This window comes from Haliotis rufescens, unplaced genomic scaffold (assembly GCF_023055435.1).
Source record: "Haliotis rufescens isolate VD_foot unplaced genomic scaffold, xgHalRufe1.0.p SCAF_31, whole genome shotgun sequence".
Lineage (NCBI taxonomy): Eukaryota > Metazoa > Mollusca > Gastropoda > Lepetellida > Haliotidae > Haliotis > Haliotis rufescens.
Genome location: NW_025964013.1, coordinates 3,549,248 through 3,566,690, shown reverse-complemented (window position 1 = coordinate 3,566,690; position 17,443 = coordinate 3,549,248). Strand labels below are relative to the sequence as shown.

The 17,443-nt window shown below is 38.5% G+C and overlaps 3 protein-coding genes across 5 annotated transcripts; all 3 read right to left on the bottom strand.

Annotated features, from left to right (window-relative positions):
• Nucleotides 1-173: 173 nt before the first annotated feature.
• Nucleotides 174-2,067, bottom strand: LOC124136737. Its single transcript, XM_046502735.2, has 2 exons — nucleotides 1,770-2,067; nucleotides 174-959 (listed from the first exon to the last, which is right to left on the bottom strand). The coding sequence occupies exons 1-2, from the start codon at nucleotides 1,958-1,960 to the stop codon at nucleotides 692-694; spliced, it is 459 nt and encodes a 152-aa protein (XP_046358691.2). The 5' UTR covers nucleotides 1,961-2,067; the 3' UTR covers nucleotides 174-691.
• Nucleotides 2,068-2,449: 382 nt separating this feature from the next.
• On the bottom strand, nucleotides 2,450-4,694 carry LOC124136738. Of its 2 annotated transcripts, XM_046502736.2 has the most exons (4): nucleotides 4,665-4,694; nucleotides 4,311-4,414; nucleotides 3,505-3,589; nucleotides 2,450-2,979 (listed from the first exon to the last, which is right to left on the bottom strand). In XM_046502736.2, exons 1-4 carry the CDS (start codon nucleotides 4,677-4,679, stop codon nucleotides 2,929-2,931), a joined length of 255 nt encoding a protein of 84 aa, XP_046358692.2. In that variant the 5' UTR covers nucleotides 4,680-4,694; the 3' UTR covers nucleotides 2,450-2,928. The 2 variants fall into 2 exon arrangements, with proteins under 2 accessions (XP_046358692.2, XP_048236487.1); XM_048380530.1 differs by lacking the exon at nucleotides 4,665-4,694 and having other exon boundaries at nucleotides 4,311-4,526.
• A 3,236-nt stretch (nucleotides 4,695-7,930) lies between these two features.
• Nucleotides 7,931-13,896, bottom strand: LOC124136739. 2 transcript variants are annotated; one of them, XM_048380574.1, is made up of 8 exons: nucleotides 13,733-13,896; nucleotides 11,940-11,993; nucleotides 10,749-10,922; nucleotides 10,426-10,515; nucleotides 9,929-9,982; nucleotides 9,078-9,134; nucleotides 8,709-8,790; nucleotides 7,931-8,531 (listed from the first exon to the last, which is right to left on the bottom strand). In XM_048380574.1, exons 1-8 carry the CDS (start codon nucleotides 13,839-13,841, stop codon nucleotides 8,162-8,164), a joined length of 990 nt encoding a protein of 329 aa, XP_048236531.1. In that variant the 5' UTR covers nucleotides 13,842-13,896; the 3' UTR covers nucleotides 7,931-8,161. The 2 variants fall into 2 exon arrangements, with proteins under 2 accessions (XP_048236531.1, XP_048236532.1); XM_048380575.1 differs by lacking the exon at nucleotides 11,940-11,993.
• Between the last annotated feature and the right edge of the window lie 3,547 nt (nucleotides 13,897-17,443).

Here is a 17,443-nt window from a genome sequence, read left to right as displayed (position 1 = left end):
CTCACGGCAATTGTTGTAATAGAGTGAGTGAGTGGGGTTTTACGCCGCTTTTAGCAATATTCCAGCAATATCACGCGGGGGACACCAGAAATGGGCTTCACACATTGCACCCATGTCGGGAATCGAACCCGGGTCTTCGGCGTGACGAGCGAACGCTTTAACCACTAGGCTACCCGACCGCCCCTTGTTGTAAGAGGCATTATGTTGGTTAGTGTGTGAAGTGATATGTGTCACAGTTAAAGAGAACCCGTCGTTGCTAGCAGTTATGTTTTATCCCTTATATGTATACCTCATATCTGTGTGCAGGAACTATTTGCCTTTGTTGACGCGTTTGTGTCAAAGCTGACAGGTATCAATGTGTGTCATTTCTAAAAGATGAGAGTCCTTCAAGCATATCAGACACGTTATCATTTTACTGACTTTCACAAATGCAACAGTTTCATGTTTGCAACAATGATCTACAACCAAACAGACTTTGTATATTGTTTATTCAAGAGGTGTTTTTGTAATGTCCATTAATATATTCTATTTGAATACGAAACTCCACTCTGTTTTCGTTTTGTTGTGCGTTCCTTCTCAGAGAGAGGTAACTCTGTCTAACTCTCTCTTCGTTTTGTTGCGCGATCCTGCTCCGAGAGGGGTAACTAAATGTGTATGACTATTAGTGTGAGCAAGTCATTGTAACTAAACATTACACTGTTACAGAGGTGCAGCCATATTCGTTGTAAGTTACATTTTCTTCATGAGATGTATCCGACATGTTGTCTGTGTCCATCCGAATGTACCCTCCACCCGCCAGGCATCCAGTGCACATCCCAGGGGTCAAGGGGTAAGTCCTCAGTGCACCCCCAGATTTGACCCGACTGGTCGGGGTTGTTTCAATATCGTTATGTCTGCTGTCTGGTTGCAGGAACTTCGACAGTTCGATCCGCAGTGTGGCTTGTATGAGCCGGTGAAATCTAAAGGAAAATCACACAGGTTACTCAAAGATTTGGTGAAATTAAATGTGTAATGACAAAGGGAAATATATGCATGAGTTACAGGGAAAGGCCTTTATGTGAGCAATGAGAAATTCGTTATGCAGAATGGCGTAACTTAGGCGTGCCAGAAACATATGATCGTGGTTAGAACCCAGTTACCCTGATTATGTTTCTAGGTTTCGTAGCACTTTATCTGGTTTGATAGGTTTCACCAAAGTGGTAAACGTTTAAGTTTTGCATCACATCGACTCCTTACAACTGAGCAGCTGCTTTGTGGTATAGTAAGATATGTATTACGGAACAATATTAACAACGTTTAAAACTAATGACATGAGTTAGACACATATAGTATGTCATATAGGATACACTTTGAGGATAGTCTAGTGTGTACTTGAGGGTGAGTATTACTAGTATTACAACCATACATCTGGGAACGGAAATGAACGTTTACTGAAACTACTCTTGTGATTCGGCCATGTGAGTACAAGGAAGAGGATCGTGTCTAGGTCGGTGCGTCACAGGGCGACAAGGAAGTTAGGCAGTTTCACTGATTTCAGATGTCTGATTATTGTCATCACTGCATTGTGTTATCATACAATATAATGGCATCGTTAGTCTTGTGGACAAATGATTAACACAAAGTCATATATTTTCAAATGGTCAGACAAACACAGGCATTATATTTCACAATTGATTTATGTGTTATGTATTGCATTAATTTGATTGATCACAAACACTGCTGGTGAATAATGTGGGAAAGTAACGACCAAATTACCATGAGTTTCCTACCTTCTTAAAAGTAGAAACACGATGAGAGCCACACCAACCAGCCCCACTGCAGATGTAGACAGGCACGTGGTGTCCATCACATACTCCACTAGGATCAACACTGACAACCAATATGTAGTCAAGCCTATATAGGCTATGCTATTAAATGTATTAAATATTTCCTGTTTTGACACAAGCTTATGATGATACATAAAGCCATTTGCTTGACTTAATAGACGGATGTCTTTGAAATGTTTGTACTCAATTACCCGTCACGTTAATGTTACCGATACGAAATTGAAACAGTATTCAACACGAAATTATATATGACAAATAAACCCCTTCATAACTTAACAAAGACGACACTAGATGCTGGAGCACGTCGCTGTCTACTTTTGAACATACCCCAGGGCTCAAATTAACACCAACAACGGACGATGTGTAAAATATATAACGTCTACCCTGGGGAATAATAAAATTTGATTATCTGCCGACGCCGCTGCGTTCACAAGGCACAATAGTGAATGGAATACAAGATGTGTTAGAGAGACATGTACGTGACTTTGAATGATGCATTTTGCTTCAAAACGTGTTTGCCATATTTGTTCTCAACCCATCTGTTGTCAGTTGATGCATGTCTAATATGACCTAGTAGTGCAACAGCACACCGGTGCATGATGGGAATATATAGAATAAAAGAATTAATAAAAAAGTTTTATTCAGGAAAACTCAAATGAGCAATATGCATATATACATGGCATTCTTTGCTGCTTATCTAAAGCTGGAACATCAGAATTGATACATTAACGAATTCAGTCTCTGATCCCATCTGTTAAAGTCTCAGAAAATCAGTGAATTCAAAGGGTCTGTGGCGTTACACGAGTAGCGCCCATTGTCTCTCAAGCAAGAGTTTTGAGGACTCCTAAGAACGACAATGTCAGTGTCGTACCATGTGCTGCATTGATGGCCAACATCTGTCATCGGTGCAGAACCGTGCCCATTGTTAGGCTCTATGTCTACTGTCACATAGTGTTTGCTCAGACTGACTCCTCGGCCAGGGTGGAAGGGCTTGGCGTATCCCCCGCTTCCAGAGGATTTTCTAGCAGGTTTTGCAGAGCCGTCACGCTGTGCATGTAGGTGTGTCATATGATATGGTGAACATTGACCCGCTGCTCTGGGGTCATCTGTCATGGATTCGATGTATGGAGATGGTCGTTTTTCGCTTGGGTTTCTTAAACGACAAGGAAACATATTTGAATTACTTCGTCCTTGACGCGTTGTCAGTAAGGGCAAATGCCGTATGAAATGCATACAAAACAGCGAATAATATAATTAACATTTGCAATATTATGTAAAGATTTTATCAATGAATAACATTCTATGTTTAAAGTTAGGAGTGCAAACTTTCAATATATACAAATTAATTATGGGTAGGATGTGCAATGTAATCTCCTTCCATTATATTAAGACGTGCCAAAAGGGTAATCGTCATGGCCTCATTTCGCAAAGTGATCAGAGTGCTAAGACCATCGTCGGTCCCATACTTTAACAGTGAATTACGACAATCGTAGAGCAAAGGTCGCTTTGTGGAACGGGGTCCTGGAGCGTCAGTGTCAGTTAACTTAGACCAACTCGCATGCAATCCTGTCGAAAATGTAGATACGAGAAAACACCAGGTACTATGCGTGCAAATAGTACAACGTCACAGAAGTATTAATACTACGAAATGAGAGACAGCCTATTACTGAAAGTATACCTGCAGATGAGGCATGTGTTGATAGTAGCGAGCAGGAGTAGACACAGGAGAAGGGCGATAACTCCCGCCAGGGCTAAATACGATGCTGCAAACAAAGATCAATATGCAGTTAAGTATGATCATGTGTGAAAGATGTTATGCATAAACTACATTATTGAGAGTAGTTCGTGTTTTTTTCATAATAAACATAATCCAGAACATGTGTTTAGGCAATGTGTGATCAATCTTTTGTCTCTTGTAACACTAAAGTGTTGCACTTACTTATTCTGAGAAGTTATCGAAGGAAAAGCCGTATGTACATATGATTACAAAACCATACAGGTGCATATGTTAACAAATATTTACTTTAAATTTCAAGAAGAGTTTCCACTCTATTCTGTCACTAACCAGTGTCAAAAACTAAACGGTCTTATCCCCCTTATTCTAAAAGTGAATTATTGCTATCAAAAATACCGCTACGTTCAATACATTTAATTCGTGCTGATGATCAAGTACCCAGAAATATTATCCATAAATTGCGTCTACTTTGTATTTGGGGTCCGGTCAGTTCGCACCCAGTTCTGAGACGGAAATCATAACGACATTTCTTCGCAAAGTATTCTCTGCGCCTGCGCAGTACTCCATATAATCATACAGACAACCTGTCCTGCTGTATGTCGTGTAGCTACACCTGACCCTAAGACGGTTGTTGTGTTATACTTCTATTGTTGTATCTGTGCTAAGTTGTTACATCTTAAAATGATTTAAGCTTAAGATAAATTCAGTGCACTTTCACATTCCATATATGCACATGGTATTTGTCTCACCTGTTCGGACCAGTTCCACGTGGAGCGCGCTCTGCATGAACAAGCGCGCGAATGGCCATGTGCTGTTCATCACTGAACTCGCGATCAAGATAAACCGGTGGATACTGTCAAAACAAATATGTCAAACTGAAATTAAATAAGGGGTTGGAAATATTTCCTTGTTAGTGCACTGATCGGTGATCACGTGAATGCCGCGTGCCTTACCTCCATACTCCATTGCCTACAATGTCACGTGATGTCAGACTGTTTGCATAGCAACTTTATGTTGTTATGCATTTGATTAAATGGAAAATGTTTTGAGTACGTTTCGCATATTTTAAGTGGTTAACTAAGTGTGTGGCGCTGTATACTCACCTTCGTCTCTAGCATATTGACACTATCATGTGTTTCGACTTCCTGGTGTGTGAATGCGACATATCACGGTAACACGAGACGTGCGAGAACAGTATAAAAAATATAGCAATTCGAAAATGAGAGCCTAGATGCTGTCGATAACATCACGATGTAGAAATGGATTCAGCCATGACAAATAGTGCATTACATGAATCAGTTGTCCGTATGGATCTGCCATGTAAGAGTTGCTTCTCTTATTCGTGCCAGGATCCGCTAGTCCTGGGTTTGAATTCTCAATTCGACATGCCATCGCTTTATCCTAGTTCAACCAAAAGTCGTAAACGTCTACGATGTGCATCGCACATCCTCAAACATTACACTCCTGTAATAGGACTAAAATACTGTTGAAAGAGGCTGTAGCACTTCTCACTCACTCAACAGAGCCTCACCAAGCATCGTGATATCCGTTTTGGCATCCGGCCACAAGGAGATTATATTCAGGACGGAGGTGCTATCTCAGATGACGTAACTACCGTTACACGACACCGTTCGCCGATCGGTGATAGTGACGTAGACTAACACAACAATAACATCAACAACTATAATATTTGCTTTTAAATGTTATATGACTCCGCACAATACCCTTAGCTGCATGACGGCGACTGGTACCTGACAATACAGTGATTGATATTACGAATTTTGAAAAATGAACATTTTGTTATAATGTATTATGAATTTTGAAAAATGAACACTTTATTATAATGTATTATGAATTTTGAATAATATCGTAATCGTAATTAAATATTTATCGCAATCTATTCGTGTTTCATGGGTTGTTCCATTGTTTGAAATAGGTAACAGACTGGGGATTAGCACTGCCATGGACCGTGAACTTTGTTGTCTTAAGCTGTAGGGTAATGGGATGTAGGGGTTTGGGGAGGTTACCCTGTCAACAGCAATCCACGCCGTCGGGGTACGCTGACACGATACAAAGACTAATCAAGCAAATGTTAACATATTAATCACAAAATGACATCTGCTATTAGCCAATGATAATTTAAAAGCTTTATTGATGACTTGTACAGGGGGATACATTCTTCTTGCCTGATACTCACAAAACCATATCATTGTCATCACTGTGTCATAATGACAGTGAAGTGTCTGTAGATGTGCGTATATCCTGGAGGAATAGCTAAGGCATAGTTAATTGGATTAATTGACCATTTACTTGAAAACAAGGCATTGAAAACTAACTTTAATATGTACAGAACCTATTCAAGAACTGGTACATATCATGATATAACCTTTCTATCGCTTTCATATATATCTGAAAAAATATATACTCAACAACAAAAGTTCCTGTGACACCAATATGTATGGTATGTTAATACATTTCTGACTACTTAGATATGGTGCCTCTTGTTCAGTGGCAATTGGGCAAGGTTTAAACAGGATTCAAGTTAAACACTGTGAAATATTAATACTAATTGTACGTTGGGTCAGCTAGCCATCTATCTGTGAGGGTCACGTGTTATTTGCAGGAAGTAGGTTGTTAGTTCCAATCATGTCGAGATTGTCCGATGAGGTTAATGTTTGACATTCAGGTTATAATGCTAGCTTTCATAGAGACTATTTGTCAGTGCTTATACAATTTGACCGTGATATATATTATGCAGAAAGGTTCAAAACAATTCAATGATGTGGGTCACTGGTACACGTATTTTTCACATGACTTGACTCGATACGGGAAAACGCGGAAACTTTGTGTGGACTGTCGCAGCTTTTATTATCACTTCGTCCTTCACTTGAATACATATGTCCGAAAAATAAAAACAATCTTTGCATATTGTTGATCATTGATATTTTATGTAGTGCAGTGGCATTTTGAAAACGCACACAAGGACCATAAATGATGTATGTAATTAATAATGTTGCTAGGTATACAAAACATTAAATATGTACCCGCTTGATATACATGTACGTGCATGTTGATATTGGATATCACATTTTGATATCTTTCCTTTCCCACTTACACGTTTAACTCTTCGTATCGAGGAAATTGTGTTGATTGTAGTACATATAAATTTTCAACGCAAGAGAATAAATAAGCAGCCCAGAGATTCTGTCGAAACAGTTTCCACTTGGTATATAGGGCAAATAGCTGTGGAAATTATACGAATGGGCCACTGAAAATCAGTGATAACAAAATGTGTTCGCGGAAAGGGTATATTCTCTTTTGCTTCCTTGTGTATCAGTGTGCAGTTTGTGTTACCAGTTTCTTTGAGCTGCATATACATGTACATGCATACGAAAAAGCTGCATTATTGAGCGTGATTCTATCACCGGCTCTATCAAATATTGTGTATTATTGACAGTGCACGCTGTGAGTAACAAGTAGAAATGGAACTTAAATTGGACAAAATGCAAACAAATTATGTGCACATAAATATATAGCTACAGATATATTAATATAGATTGATGGATGGATGGGTGATTACATGATGGATAGATGATTGGGTGATGGATGGATGATGAACTCCTGGAGGAGGGAAAGTAATTCGAATAAAAAAAGAGTATTTTGACATCATAAATACTTTGCTTTGTCTATATATTAGGGGCACATCCAGGGCCTATAGACATTGCTTATGTAACTTTAGCTGTGTGTGTTTGTTGTTTGTTTGTTTGTTGCTCAAGAATATGTCAGCTTTATGACGGCGGTCTGTAAATAATCGAGTATGGACCAGACAATCCAGTGATTGACATCATGAGCGTCGATCCACTCAATTGGGATACGATGACGTGAATCAACCAAGTCAGCGAGCCTGACCACCCTCTCCGTTAGTCGGTTCTTACGACAAGCATTGTCGCCTTTTACGGCAAGCATTGGTTGCTGAAGACGTATTTTACCCCAGATCTTCACGAGTCTGTATGTGTTTGTGGATATATCGCGCTGTCAGCACTGGTTAAGTGTTCGCACACCATAGCTTCCTCAATGATTATCAGTACATTTTCAAGAGTAACAAAAACTCTTACTATTTTTTAGGGAAGGGTGTATGAATATATCAGAAACATTTATGTTGCATTTGTCTTGTGATTTGTGAACTGACATCTACAACGAAGTCACAGATAACCTATTAAAACCTATTTTGCATGTCATATATGAAAGTATATTGTAATCCTATGTACATCAGAGCATGTTCGTGGAAGAAAAACAATCAGAAATTATTTCCTACTTCCTAGCTCTATTGTGTTTTAATAGACATAAACATAATCGTTTAAATCCGTCATACTATTGAGAGGAAGTTTTATTTTCAGTCGAAAATACATGAAACAGACATACTGCTAAACTGACGATGTATGGCGAAAGTGTTACAGGTATAGCTAATACGTCGGCAGTATCGCAATCATTGCGCTACCAATAAATACAATAACCAATGATCAACTGAACAAAGAAGCACTCATCTATTGCCACCACTAACAGGGATTTTTATATCCTTCGTTACTACATATGAGTATATTTAATTGTCAGGCACATGTATTCTGTCATATATCCTGTCAACAGGCCTCCTGTCATACTGTGGCAGCGTGGTGGTGTCATAATTGTTTTCTTCCTGGGGTCCAGCTGCTGCGTTAGATGCACACAGATGGCTGTACACGGCCGTGCTGTCTGACGGGACAACTTTACCTCCATTGCCCACTGGTCGACACAGAATGTCATATTCACCGTCCTGCCTTTCACTCATGCCACTGTTTCCACCGTCAGCTTCTGTAGGACATACCAGCTGCACATCTGCCAGCTGCGGTTCTTCTACTATACCAGGATCCGGGTGCTGTCTGTGATACATAACACTCTCAGTTCTCACTGCGTACTTGATTGGTTTCTTGTTGCTGAATACAGAAACAAACCTTCTATAATATACAGAGCTGGGAAGATAGAGAGAATAGGAATGACCTGATGGGGTGAGGGTTTTGGGTGAATGAGATGATGACGTTTTTTTCGGATCGATACTCGCTATTTTTAACATAATTATAGGTCATTTGATTAGATTAAAATAAAAATCTCACCGTTTAATGATATAACAGCCTGAGATTATGACCACAGCAACAAGAGCCACTATCACACATACCACAGAAGCGATGATTAGAACTGAGAACACATATAAACATGCATGGTTATGTTCATGTGAAACTATTATTAAACGTCAACCAACGTCTTTATGTAAAACAAGAATATGACTATATGAATAAATTTGCTACTCTATATTTACTATTTTATTAATAAGTAATTTCATAGAAATGTAATAAAACATGTAATGATTGTTCATAATCATTAATTAAATACTGTTGTCAGTAATTCACACAACCTAAACTATGATTACACGATGATAAAGCGCGCAATGTACCATTACTCAGTTTTACAGTCATGTGGGTTACCTTTTGTGTTTGATCCCTGGGTTGTGGTTTGAATCTGTGGTGTTGATGTTGTAGATCCTGTGTGGATACAACGTTCAAGTACAACTATATACACTGCCACGCATGTGCGTTACTATAGAAACATGAACAAGGTCAAGATACATAAACGAGATACAAGATTTATGGACATCAGCTCTCAAATCTCTAAATATGACGTTCCGAGGCTACTTCTCGCGCTTTCATTAGGGGAAAGTGTGAGTGAGAGATTGGTTTAACGTCACGGTGTATAAGCTTCATGTCGGAAGAAAGCCCGAAGAGTTCCAGGTCTAAGACGTTCACCATTTAGGTGTAACCCACGAGCACATGTATAATGCTCACAAACATAGAAACATAATCGAACCTACGATCATCAGTTTCTGGAGTGCCCAAGGGACGCAACATTGCAGAGCGAATTGCGGTGCCTTAGACTAGGCCACCCGTGCCCCCACTAGGAGTGTGAAGGGCAAGAATATACCATCGATAGTTGTGTTTAAAGAATACAAAAGGTGAGATATCTTTATTGTATGTCTCTATAGCTGTACACGGCCGTGCATCAACAGATATGTAGACTTGTACTTGTCAAGGATAAAATAGGTAAATGGTAATCCATGTTTACAAAAATATGTTACTGATATATTCTAACATGCCTTGGCATATTTCAGCATTTACCCGATTGAATACTATTTCACGAACATTGAGGCGTTAATGTGTATATAAATACAAAACACATATCGCCAAGTAATATTCGTTTCTGCCGATCAATGTACATTTTACATAAAAGACATAACACCGGTTGGATATGGAGGAACTACAATTGTATACATGATATGTACCTTGCGTGGAAGCATCCGTGGTTTCATTTCGACAAGGTACGTACCAATCAGAACCTGTCAATGTAAGATACAAATTATGTAGAAAGCGCGAAAATCTGTTTTAAATACACATATCTTATTTCTCATAAATAGTACCATTAACTTACATCAGAAGTGTTACCCATTTTACATACGTAACTAGTCAAGTCGAGCTGTGTAACGTAACGCCAGCCGCAAAACATGTCAATATATCAATGTGTAAACCGTGCCTTTTGTCTCATCTTTCACATTTGACAAGATGCATATATCACTGATCGTGTCCAACCCTCGTAAACATGAGAGTTGATGACAAGGTTATCCTCATCATATTTGAGCTTGGAGTATATTCATACGAACACTTTGAGACCATGGCAGGCTGTTTACTCAGAAGGGTACACTAATCGACTCACTGCCATACGCCCTTGCCTGTGTACTAGTATTTATGATGTCAACAGATACACTCTGGCATAGATACTTACTGGTACTTGTGTTCGATGTGCAGACATAATAGTTGGAGTCACTACAGTTGGCGCCCTCGAATGACCCATTGAAAGATGTCCAGCAGGTATCTGTTAGGTTAAGAATATTATTCAGTGGATGTTCATCCATTGTAATATCTGTTTATAACAATTGGATGTTTTCAACAATAATTAACCATTGTCAGTTGAATGTCAATCTGTTTCGCTGTTCTGTCTGGGTAGCAATCAACATTGTAGAACTGTAGCTCATGTCACAAGCTTGAAGTGAGGGAGAGTAAGGTTCAGTAAAAGCAGTGGCGGGTGATCAAGGTTCACAACATTACCATTTATGTTTATCCATATCTTGGTGTGTTCAGCAGTAGCATTCTTCAACACATTGCTGCCGATGGATGTAATTAAATCTTCTACAGAGAATATCTCGGCATCGTTGTCGATGCAGTTTGTCACCGCTGCCGACCAATTGAGAGCAACACAGGAAGATTCAAACGTTAAGTTGTCTGAGGAGAAACAATTATATCATTAGTTCAACAAATAATTCATACCTTAATCAAAACAGGATAGACTGAGTCAAATAGTGAGTGAGTAAGCGCTTTAGCTTAAACAGTGATTTGATTGTGTTAATCAGTTATGTCACAGGGATTAAGCTTAATTATGAGGAGAGGTTAAAAAAATATGACGGTCGTTGACGTTTTGACATTTTTGCAGCCCACAAGCAGGGGAATAGTGCTGACGAAATATGGGTCATATTCAGGAGTATTCCTTGGTCCTACGTACCTCGGTCACATATTGCATGGGATCTATTTAATAAAATGGAATACATATATACCTCGGTCACATATTGCATCGGATCTATTTAATAAAATGGAATACATATATACCTCGGTCATATATTGCATGGGATCTATTTAATAAAATGGAATACATATATACCTCGGTCACATATTGCATCGGATCTATTTAATAAAATGGAATATATATATACCTCGGTCACATATTGCATGGTATCTATTTAATAAAATGGAATACATATATACCTGGGTCACATATTGCATGGGATCTATTTAATAAAACGGAATACATATATACCTGGGGCACATATTGCATGGGATCTATTTAATAAAATGGATTACATATATACCTCGGTCACATATTGCATGGGATCTATTTTATAAAATGGATTACATATATACCTACACATTGCATGGGATCTATTTAATAAAATGGAATAAATATCACTCCGGGCTTTCCTCCCACATTGATCTGACACGCCGCGATTTAACTGGAATACTGTTAAAAACGGCGTTAAACCCAACTCACTCACTCATTCTATTTAATAAAATGAAATACTTATATAACTCGGTCAAAAATTGCATAGGAAATGAAACAAATACAGTTCGTAAAGAAACATTTTCAAGAGAATAACAATAATAATGTCCAGATGTAATATGCACTCTAAAAACTTTACAATAGGACAATAACACATTTGTTTTCACAACAGATAGTGAAAGTATTACCGTTTTTGTAATTTGGACTTGTCGCCGTGTATTTTGTAATCTTTGTTGAAGATCCTGTAATGTGAAATCGATTGTGCCTGTAACTACAATATATCACACATATATATCATATATATATTTTTTAATTTGAAGTTTACATCATATACGGCTTTTACATTGGATGATAAGTCGGTCACATGATCGCGAAATTGACGTTCATAAGAGTATGGACAAGACCGTGTTTTTGAAATGACGTAAACACTGACGGACTGCTTCCATATTCCCAGGGTTTTCCCTAGCACGAATACATACAGAAGCGTTCTCACTGATCATTTAGACCTTTAATCTTGAACTCAGAGTTTTATCATCCATTGAGAAAAGTCAGAGAGCTTGACTGCATGATCGTTCACTATTAGCCTTGCTATGACCCATGCTAGTGAGCAAAACGAAGAAATGCACATCCAAACTATCGTAGTATGGACTCAATCCGTGGCCACGCTGACAGTGACAGTCCACAGTAATCTATGAAGTGAACTCAGTGTATATTTGGATCATCTTTAATCGCCCTTCAATGAACGGCCAATTGATCAATGATGACTGAAACATGTAACCGCCACATGTTCATTAGACTTTCGAAATCGCTCCCATCACGTGTATTGTGTCGGCTCAGGACGCGCTGTCATTGTGACTGACTTACTGAGGGAGATTTTGAGAGACCTTCCTTATCTAATGGTGATATTATTTGAATACATGTGTTGTGTCAGATGTTTCTGAAGAGTACGTTCTGCAAACATACGCTCATGCCACCTCTGTTTTGAGGAACTATTTTATTCCGCGATACAGCTGGTTGTTGTATGGCTGTCAGTGTAAACATGATGTCACACGTACTTAATAAACTTGTGTTTAAATCTAGGCCTAAATCCTTTGAGGTAAACAAAATGTGAAAAACATTTAAAAGTTGTATGAGTTTATTAGAGTATGAACCTTCATAGAATGAGAGCCAAACATCCTTAATTTACTAAAGATATGCAGTTTGTCTAGTCTACCACTTGTAATGACGCTAATGACAAAAGCTGCTACTTTTCACAATTTTGCGCCATATTGACAACCGTAATCGACGTTTTGACATTTTAAAAATAATAACCACAATCACGGGAATAGTGCTGATGGACCAGGGATCATATTCAAAACTATATAATGTCCTATATTGAAAAGAATCTGTTTATAAGTAGCAATGAATTCTGATTTGGATAAGGAATGCAAATCACAGCGAGTTGTGACTCTTTACATCGAGCATTTATAGCATTGGATCTTTTTAGTTACGTGAAAAACATATTTTACCAATACATTTGAACATGTTTTATTATGTCAAATCCATGACTCAGTTAATTTATTCACAGTTTCAGAGACTCATACACTTTTTATTGCTATTTTGCCGTTCACGCACAATGGAATCTGTTTCGTCGGATAATCGAGACTGGTTATTCTCTGGCGTTGACGTTTTATATAGTTAAGGGTCAACACACTTATAAACTAACACTATTAGCCATGCCTAGAAATTGTAGAAAATGGCACTTGAAGATGCGAAAATTATTCTGATAGAACAATATATGTATACACACTGTCATGCTCAATAATCATTTTCTTAAAACAGAGTGAATTATCGAAATCGCATGTAACTCCAATACAAATAATCCACATCAAAGTACAAACTCTATGTAGGAAACCTAATAAATACACCTGCACTCGCACCTATACAAGTGCTCATTCATACACAAGACGAGATAACCCACAATATGAAAACTGTTTCTCACCTGTGGTAGTATTGCTGGTAGTACTGTGTGTGTGGCTCGGGTTCATCAGTATCAGTACCAATAACACAAAGCTACCAGGTTTTACAGGGGAGATGAACACAGAAGCCATCCTTCATACGCGACGCTGTGTAAATACTGACACCACACTCACGTGTACCGTAGAGATAATGTGACTCAGTTTCCTGCTTCGTTACTGATACCAGTTCATGACTGGCTATGACAATAAACATCCCAGCTGATAGCGCAGGCAAGCGTAGTACAAGTGAAGAAAGGTCCCTTATCTTAGAAAAGTCCCTTATCTATGAGGAAACAACATGTCCTCTTGTATTTGATAGCAAGCAGATAATTTATTCGAGGTAAATGTTGCAGTGTAAACTGTATACACGTGTTTACACATTTTCATGGTACTATTGTAATACTAAACACATCATAAATATGTCAATATTTATGGTTGGATGATGTTTGCATACATTTGTCCGAACACATAAACGGATAATGCATCAATGCAATATTATACAACGCAGCTTAACATTCGGCAGAGTGAAGTAGTTTACTTTTACCGCTATTTTGTGTTTACGCCCAATGGCAAGCCATTCTGTTCGGCCTATCGAGAATAGTTATTCTCTGGCGTTGATTACTTCATATATTTACATGAATGTGTATATTTCATGATAAAACAGACTGGAAAATGTCGAGGTTTGCTCTTTAAATAAATGAAATGAGAAAAAAAACTAAAATAATACATGCTAATGTTCACCATGTTTTAGTTCTCAAACATGGCCGGACCCCCTCCTGTCTTGTCGGTTTGTTGGTAACTTGTCATCCATATGTGTCCCTATCAAGTTGCGATCTTTCCCTACTTAGTAACGTGGATTCATAACTGATTTCATTACAGATCGAGAGAAATTTTTGAAACTAAATATTCCTGCTTGGTGAACAATACTGACTAATGTTTGCAGAAGGGTGACAAGAGTTACCTCCCCCTGGATGAGTAATCAGTGTTTATTTTTACCATACAAATAGTATCATATTTCACTGGCTAAACTTCACGGTTTAATAGAAAATGGCACTTAAAGATGCGATAATTATTCTGATATATCGAGTTTGACAGAACAATATATGTATACACACTGTCATGCTCAATAATCATTTTCTTGAAACAGAGTGAATTATTGAAATCGCATGTAACTCCAATACAAATAATCCACATCAGAGTACAAAATCTAAGTAGGAAATCTAATAAATACACCTGCACCCGCACCTATACAAGTGCTCATTCATACACAAGACGGGATAACCCACAATATGAAAACTGTTTCTCACCTGTGGTAGTATTGCTGGTCGTACTGTGTGTGTATCTCGGGTTCATCAGTATCAATACCATTAACACAAAGCAACCAGGTTTTACAGGGGAGACAAATACAGAAGCCATCCTTCATACGCGACGCTGTGTAAATACTGACACTCCACACTCACGTGTACCGTACAGATAATGTGACTCAGTTTCCTGCTTCGTTGCCAATACCAGTTCTTGACTGGCTATGACAATAAACATCCCAGCTGATAGCGCAGGCTAGCGTAGTACAAGTGAAGAAAGGTCCCTTATCTTAGAAAAGTCCCTTATCTATGAGGAAACAACATGTCCTCTTGTATTTGATAGCAAGCAGATAATTTATTCGAGGTAAATGTTGCAGTGTCAACTGTATACACGTGTTTACACAATTTCATGGTACTATTGTAATACTAAACACATCATTAATATGTCAATATTTATGGTTGGATGATGTTTGCATACATTTGTCCGAAAACATAAACGGATAATGCATCAATGCAATATTATACAACGCAGCTTAACATTCGGCAGAGTGAAGTAGTTTACTTTTACCGCTATTTTTGTTTACGCCCAATGGCAAGCCATTCTGTTCTGCCGATCGAGAATAGTTATTCTCTGGCGTTGATTACTTCATATATTTACATGAATGTGTATATTTCATGGTAAAACAGACTGGAACACGTCGAGGTTTGCTCTTTAAATAAATGAAATGAGAAAAAAAATAAAATAATACATGCTAATGTTCACCATGTTTTAGTTCTCAAACATGGCCGGACCCCCTTCTGTCTTGTCGGTTTGTTGGTAACTTGTCATCCATATGTGTCCCTCTCAAGTTGCGATCTTTCCCTACTTAGTAACGTGGATTCATAACTGATTTCATTACAGATCGAGAGATGTTTTTGAAACAAAAATATTTCCTGCTTAGTGAACAATACTGACTAATGTTCGCAGAAGGTTGACAAGAGTTACCTCCCCCTGGATCAGTAATCGGTGTTTCTTTTTACCATACAAAAAGTATCATATTTCACTGGCTAAACTTCACGATTTAATGTTAGTCGATCTTCGTTGAAAATACAGAAATGATAATGTCTTTTGGTTAATGTATAACTCGAAGAGAATGCTAAGACCCATATCCCTCTCGCCATTTCACGGAAGTATCGTATTGTACCGAGTGACCCGTATACCGGCTTGACTGACCTGGATCAGGGACAGTTCACTGAAAACGTGAGTGTGTATTGACGCATGAGCATCACCCCAGCTATATAACACCGTTAGATGACATGTCACATCGTATGATCGCCACTTATTCCAACACAAATAGTTCAGTTCCCTCAATCAGCTTATAATCAGTGAAGGCACAGGGCCACGGATAGCCATACTACACTGACTGTACTGATTACATTTTTTTAATGTAATCAGTACAGTCAATATAGTATGGCTATCCGTGGCCCTGTGAGTGAAGGTCTTGATCAATTACCAATGCGAAGCCGAACTGACATAGACTATGGATGGTTTTAGTTAATTAAACTCGAGGTCTAGTGGATAGGACAAAAATCCGTAAGGTCGGTTGTTCGATGCCCTGGCTGCGTCCAACCGGGGGAGTTAAAAGTAGTTGTTATGTTACCCTGGCGCTCTGCTTTAAGGGGGAAAACAAGGACTGGTCGCCTCGTAATCTGTCGTGGTTGGGCATTCATGATGTACTGCGGCATACCATCTCAGAGCAACCACAGACCGATCAACACCGACAGACAGCTGTCTAATCCATATCAAATCAAAGTAATAAACATTGCATTAATACATACGGGGAACGGGAGTTGTAGCACAGTGTGTTTCGATATTTTACCTCTCAAAGAAAAATATAAAGCTCAGGTGGACGAGTTACTTCCCTTAGGCGTGTAAGGATCGTATGATGGGATATCATTACCCATAGAAACGTGAAATAAGATGACGTGTTTGTGAATCGCTCTCACTGCAAATGTCCTGATCGAGATTCCAAACGTACAGCGAGCTGTTAATGCAACAGATCGACAAGAGAAATACAATATGTCACAAAATGAGTGAAAATAAGAGTAGAAAAGGACTTCGTCAAAATGACTCTTGTGATTCGAATAGAGGGGACATTCCTATTCGAGTGCCACGTCGATACACAAAAGGAAGCTTAGTGCGTGAGTCTTTATATACTTTGTTCACACCTAACCCGTTGTACCAGAATATGACGTATACTGTTGAAGGGCGATACAAACAATACATTCGTCTCCAGGCACAGCAACTTAATCAGGATGCAACAGCATTGATAAGGGTAGAAAAGGACGAAAGTGACATTAAAGTCAACATTGCGAATCTGGAACTGAAAGTCAAGACAATAGATAAAAGATCGC

What these genes read in the sequence shown, in the direction of transcription:
- LOC124136737 (XM_046502735.2), bottom strand. Translation starts at nt 1,960, where the DNA reads ATGTATCATCATAAGCTTGTGTCAAAACAGGAAATATTTAATACATTT. An exon ending in GTGTTTCTACTTTTAAGAAG is followed by an intron (nt 960 to 1,769) that starts GTAGGAAACTCA and finishes ATTTTCCTTTAG; the next exon opens with ATTTCACCGGCTCATACAAG.
- LOC124136738 (XM_048380530.1), bottom strand. Translation starts at nt 4,380, where the DNA reads ATGAACAGCACATGGCCATTCGCGCGCTTGTTCATGCAGAGCGCGCTC. An exon ending in CGTGGAACTGGTCCGAACAG is followed by an intron (nt 3,590 to 4,310) that starts GTGAGACAAATA and finishes CTTTGTTTGCAG; the next exon opens with CATCGTATTTAGCCCTGGCG. An exon ending in AACACATGCCTCATCTGCAG is followed by an intron (nt 2,980 to 3,504) that starts GTATACTTTCAG and finishes TTGTCGTTTAAG; the next exon opens with AAACCCAAGCGAAAAACGAC.
- LOC124136739 (XM_048380574.1), bottom strand. Translation starts at nt 13,841, where the DNA reads ATGGCTTCTGTGTTCATCTCCCCTGTAAAACCTGGTAGCTTTGTGTTA. An exon ending in TACCAGCAATACTACCACAG is followed by an intron (nt 11,994 to 13,732) that starts GTGAGAAACAGT and finishes TTCACATTACAG; the next exon opens with GATCTTCAACAAAGATTACA. An exon ending in AAGTCCAAATTACAAAAACG is followed by an intron (nt 10,923 to 11,939) that starts GTAATACTTTCA and finishes GTTTCTCCTCAG; the next exon opens with ACAACTTAACGTTTGAATCT.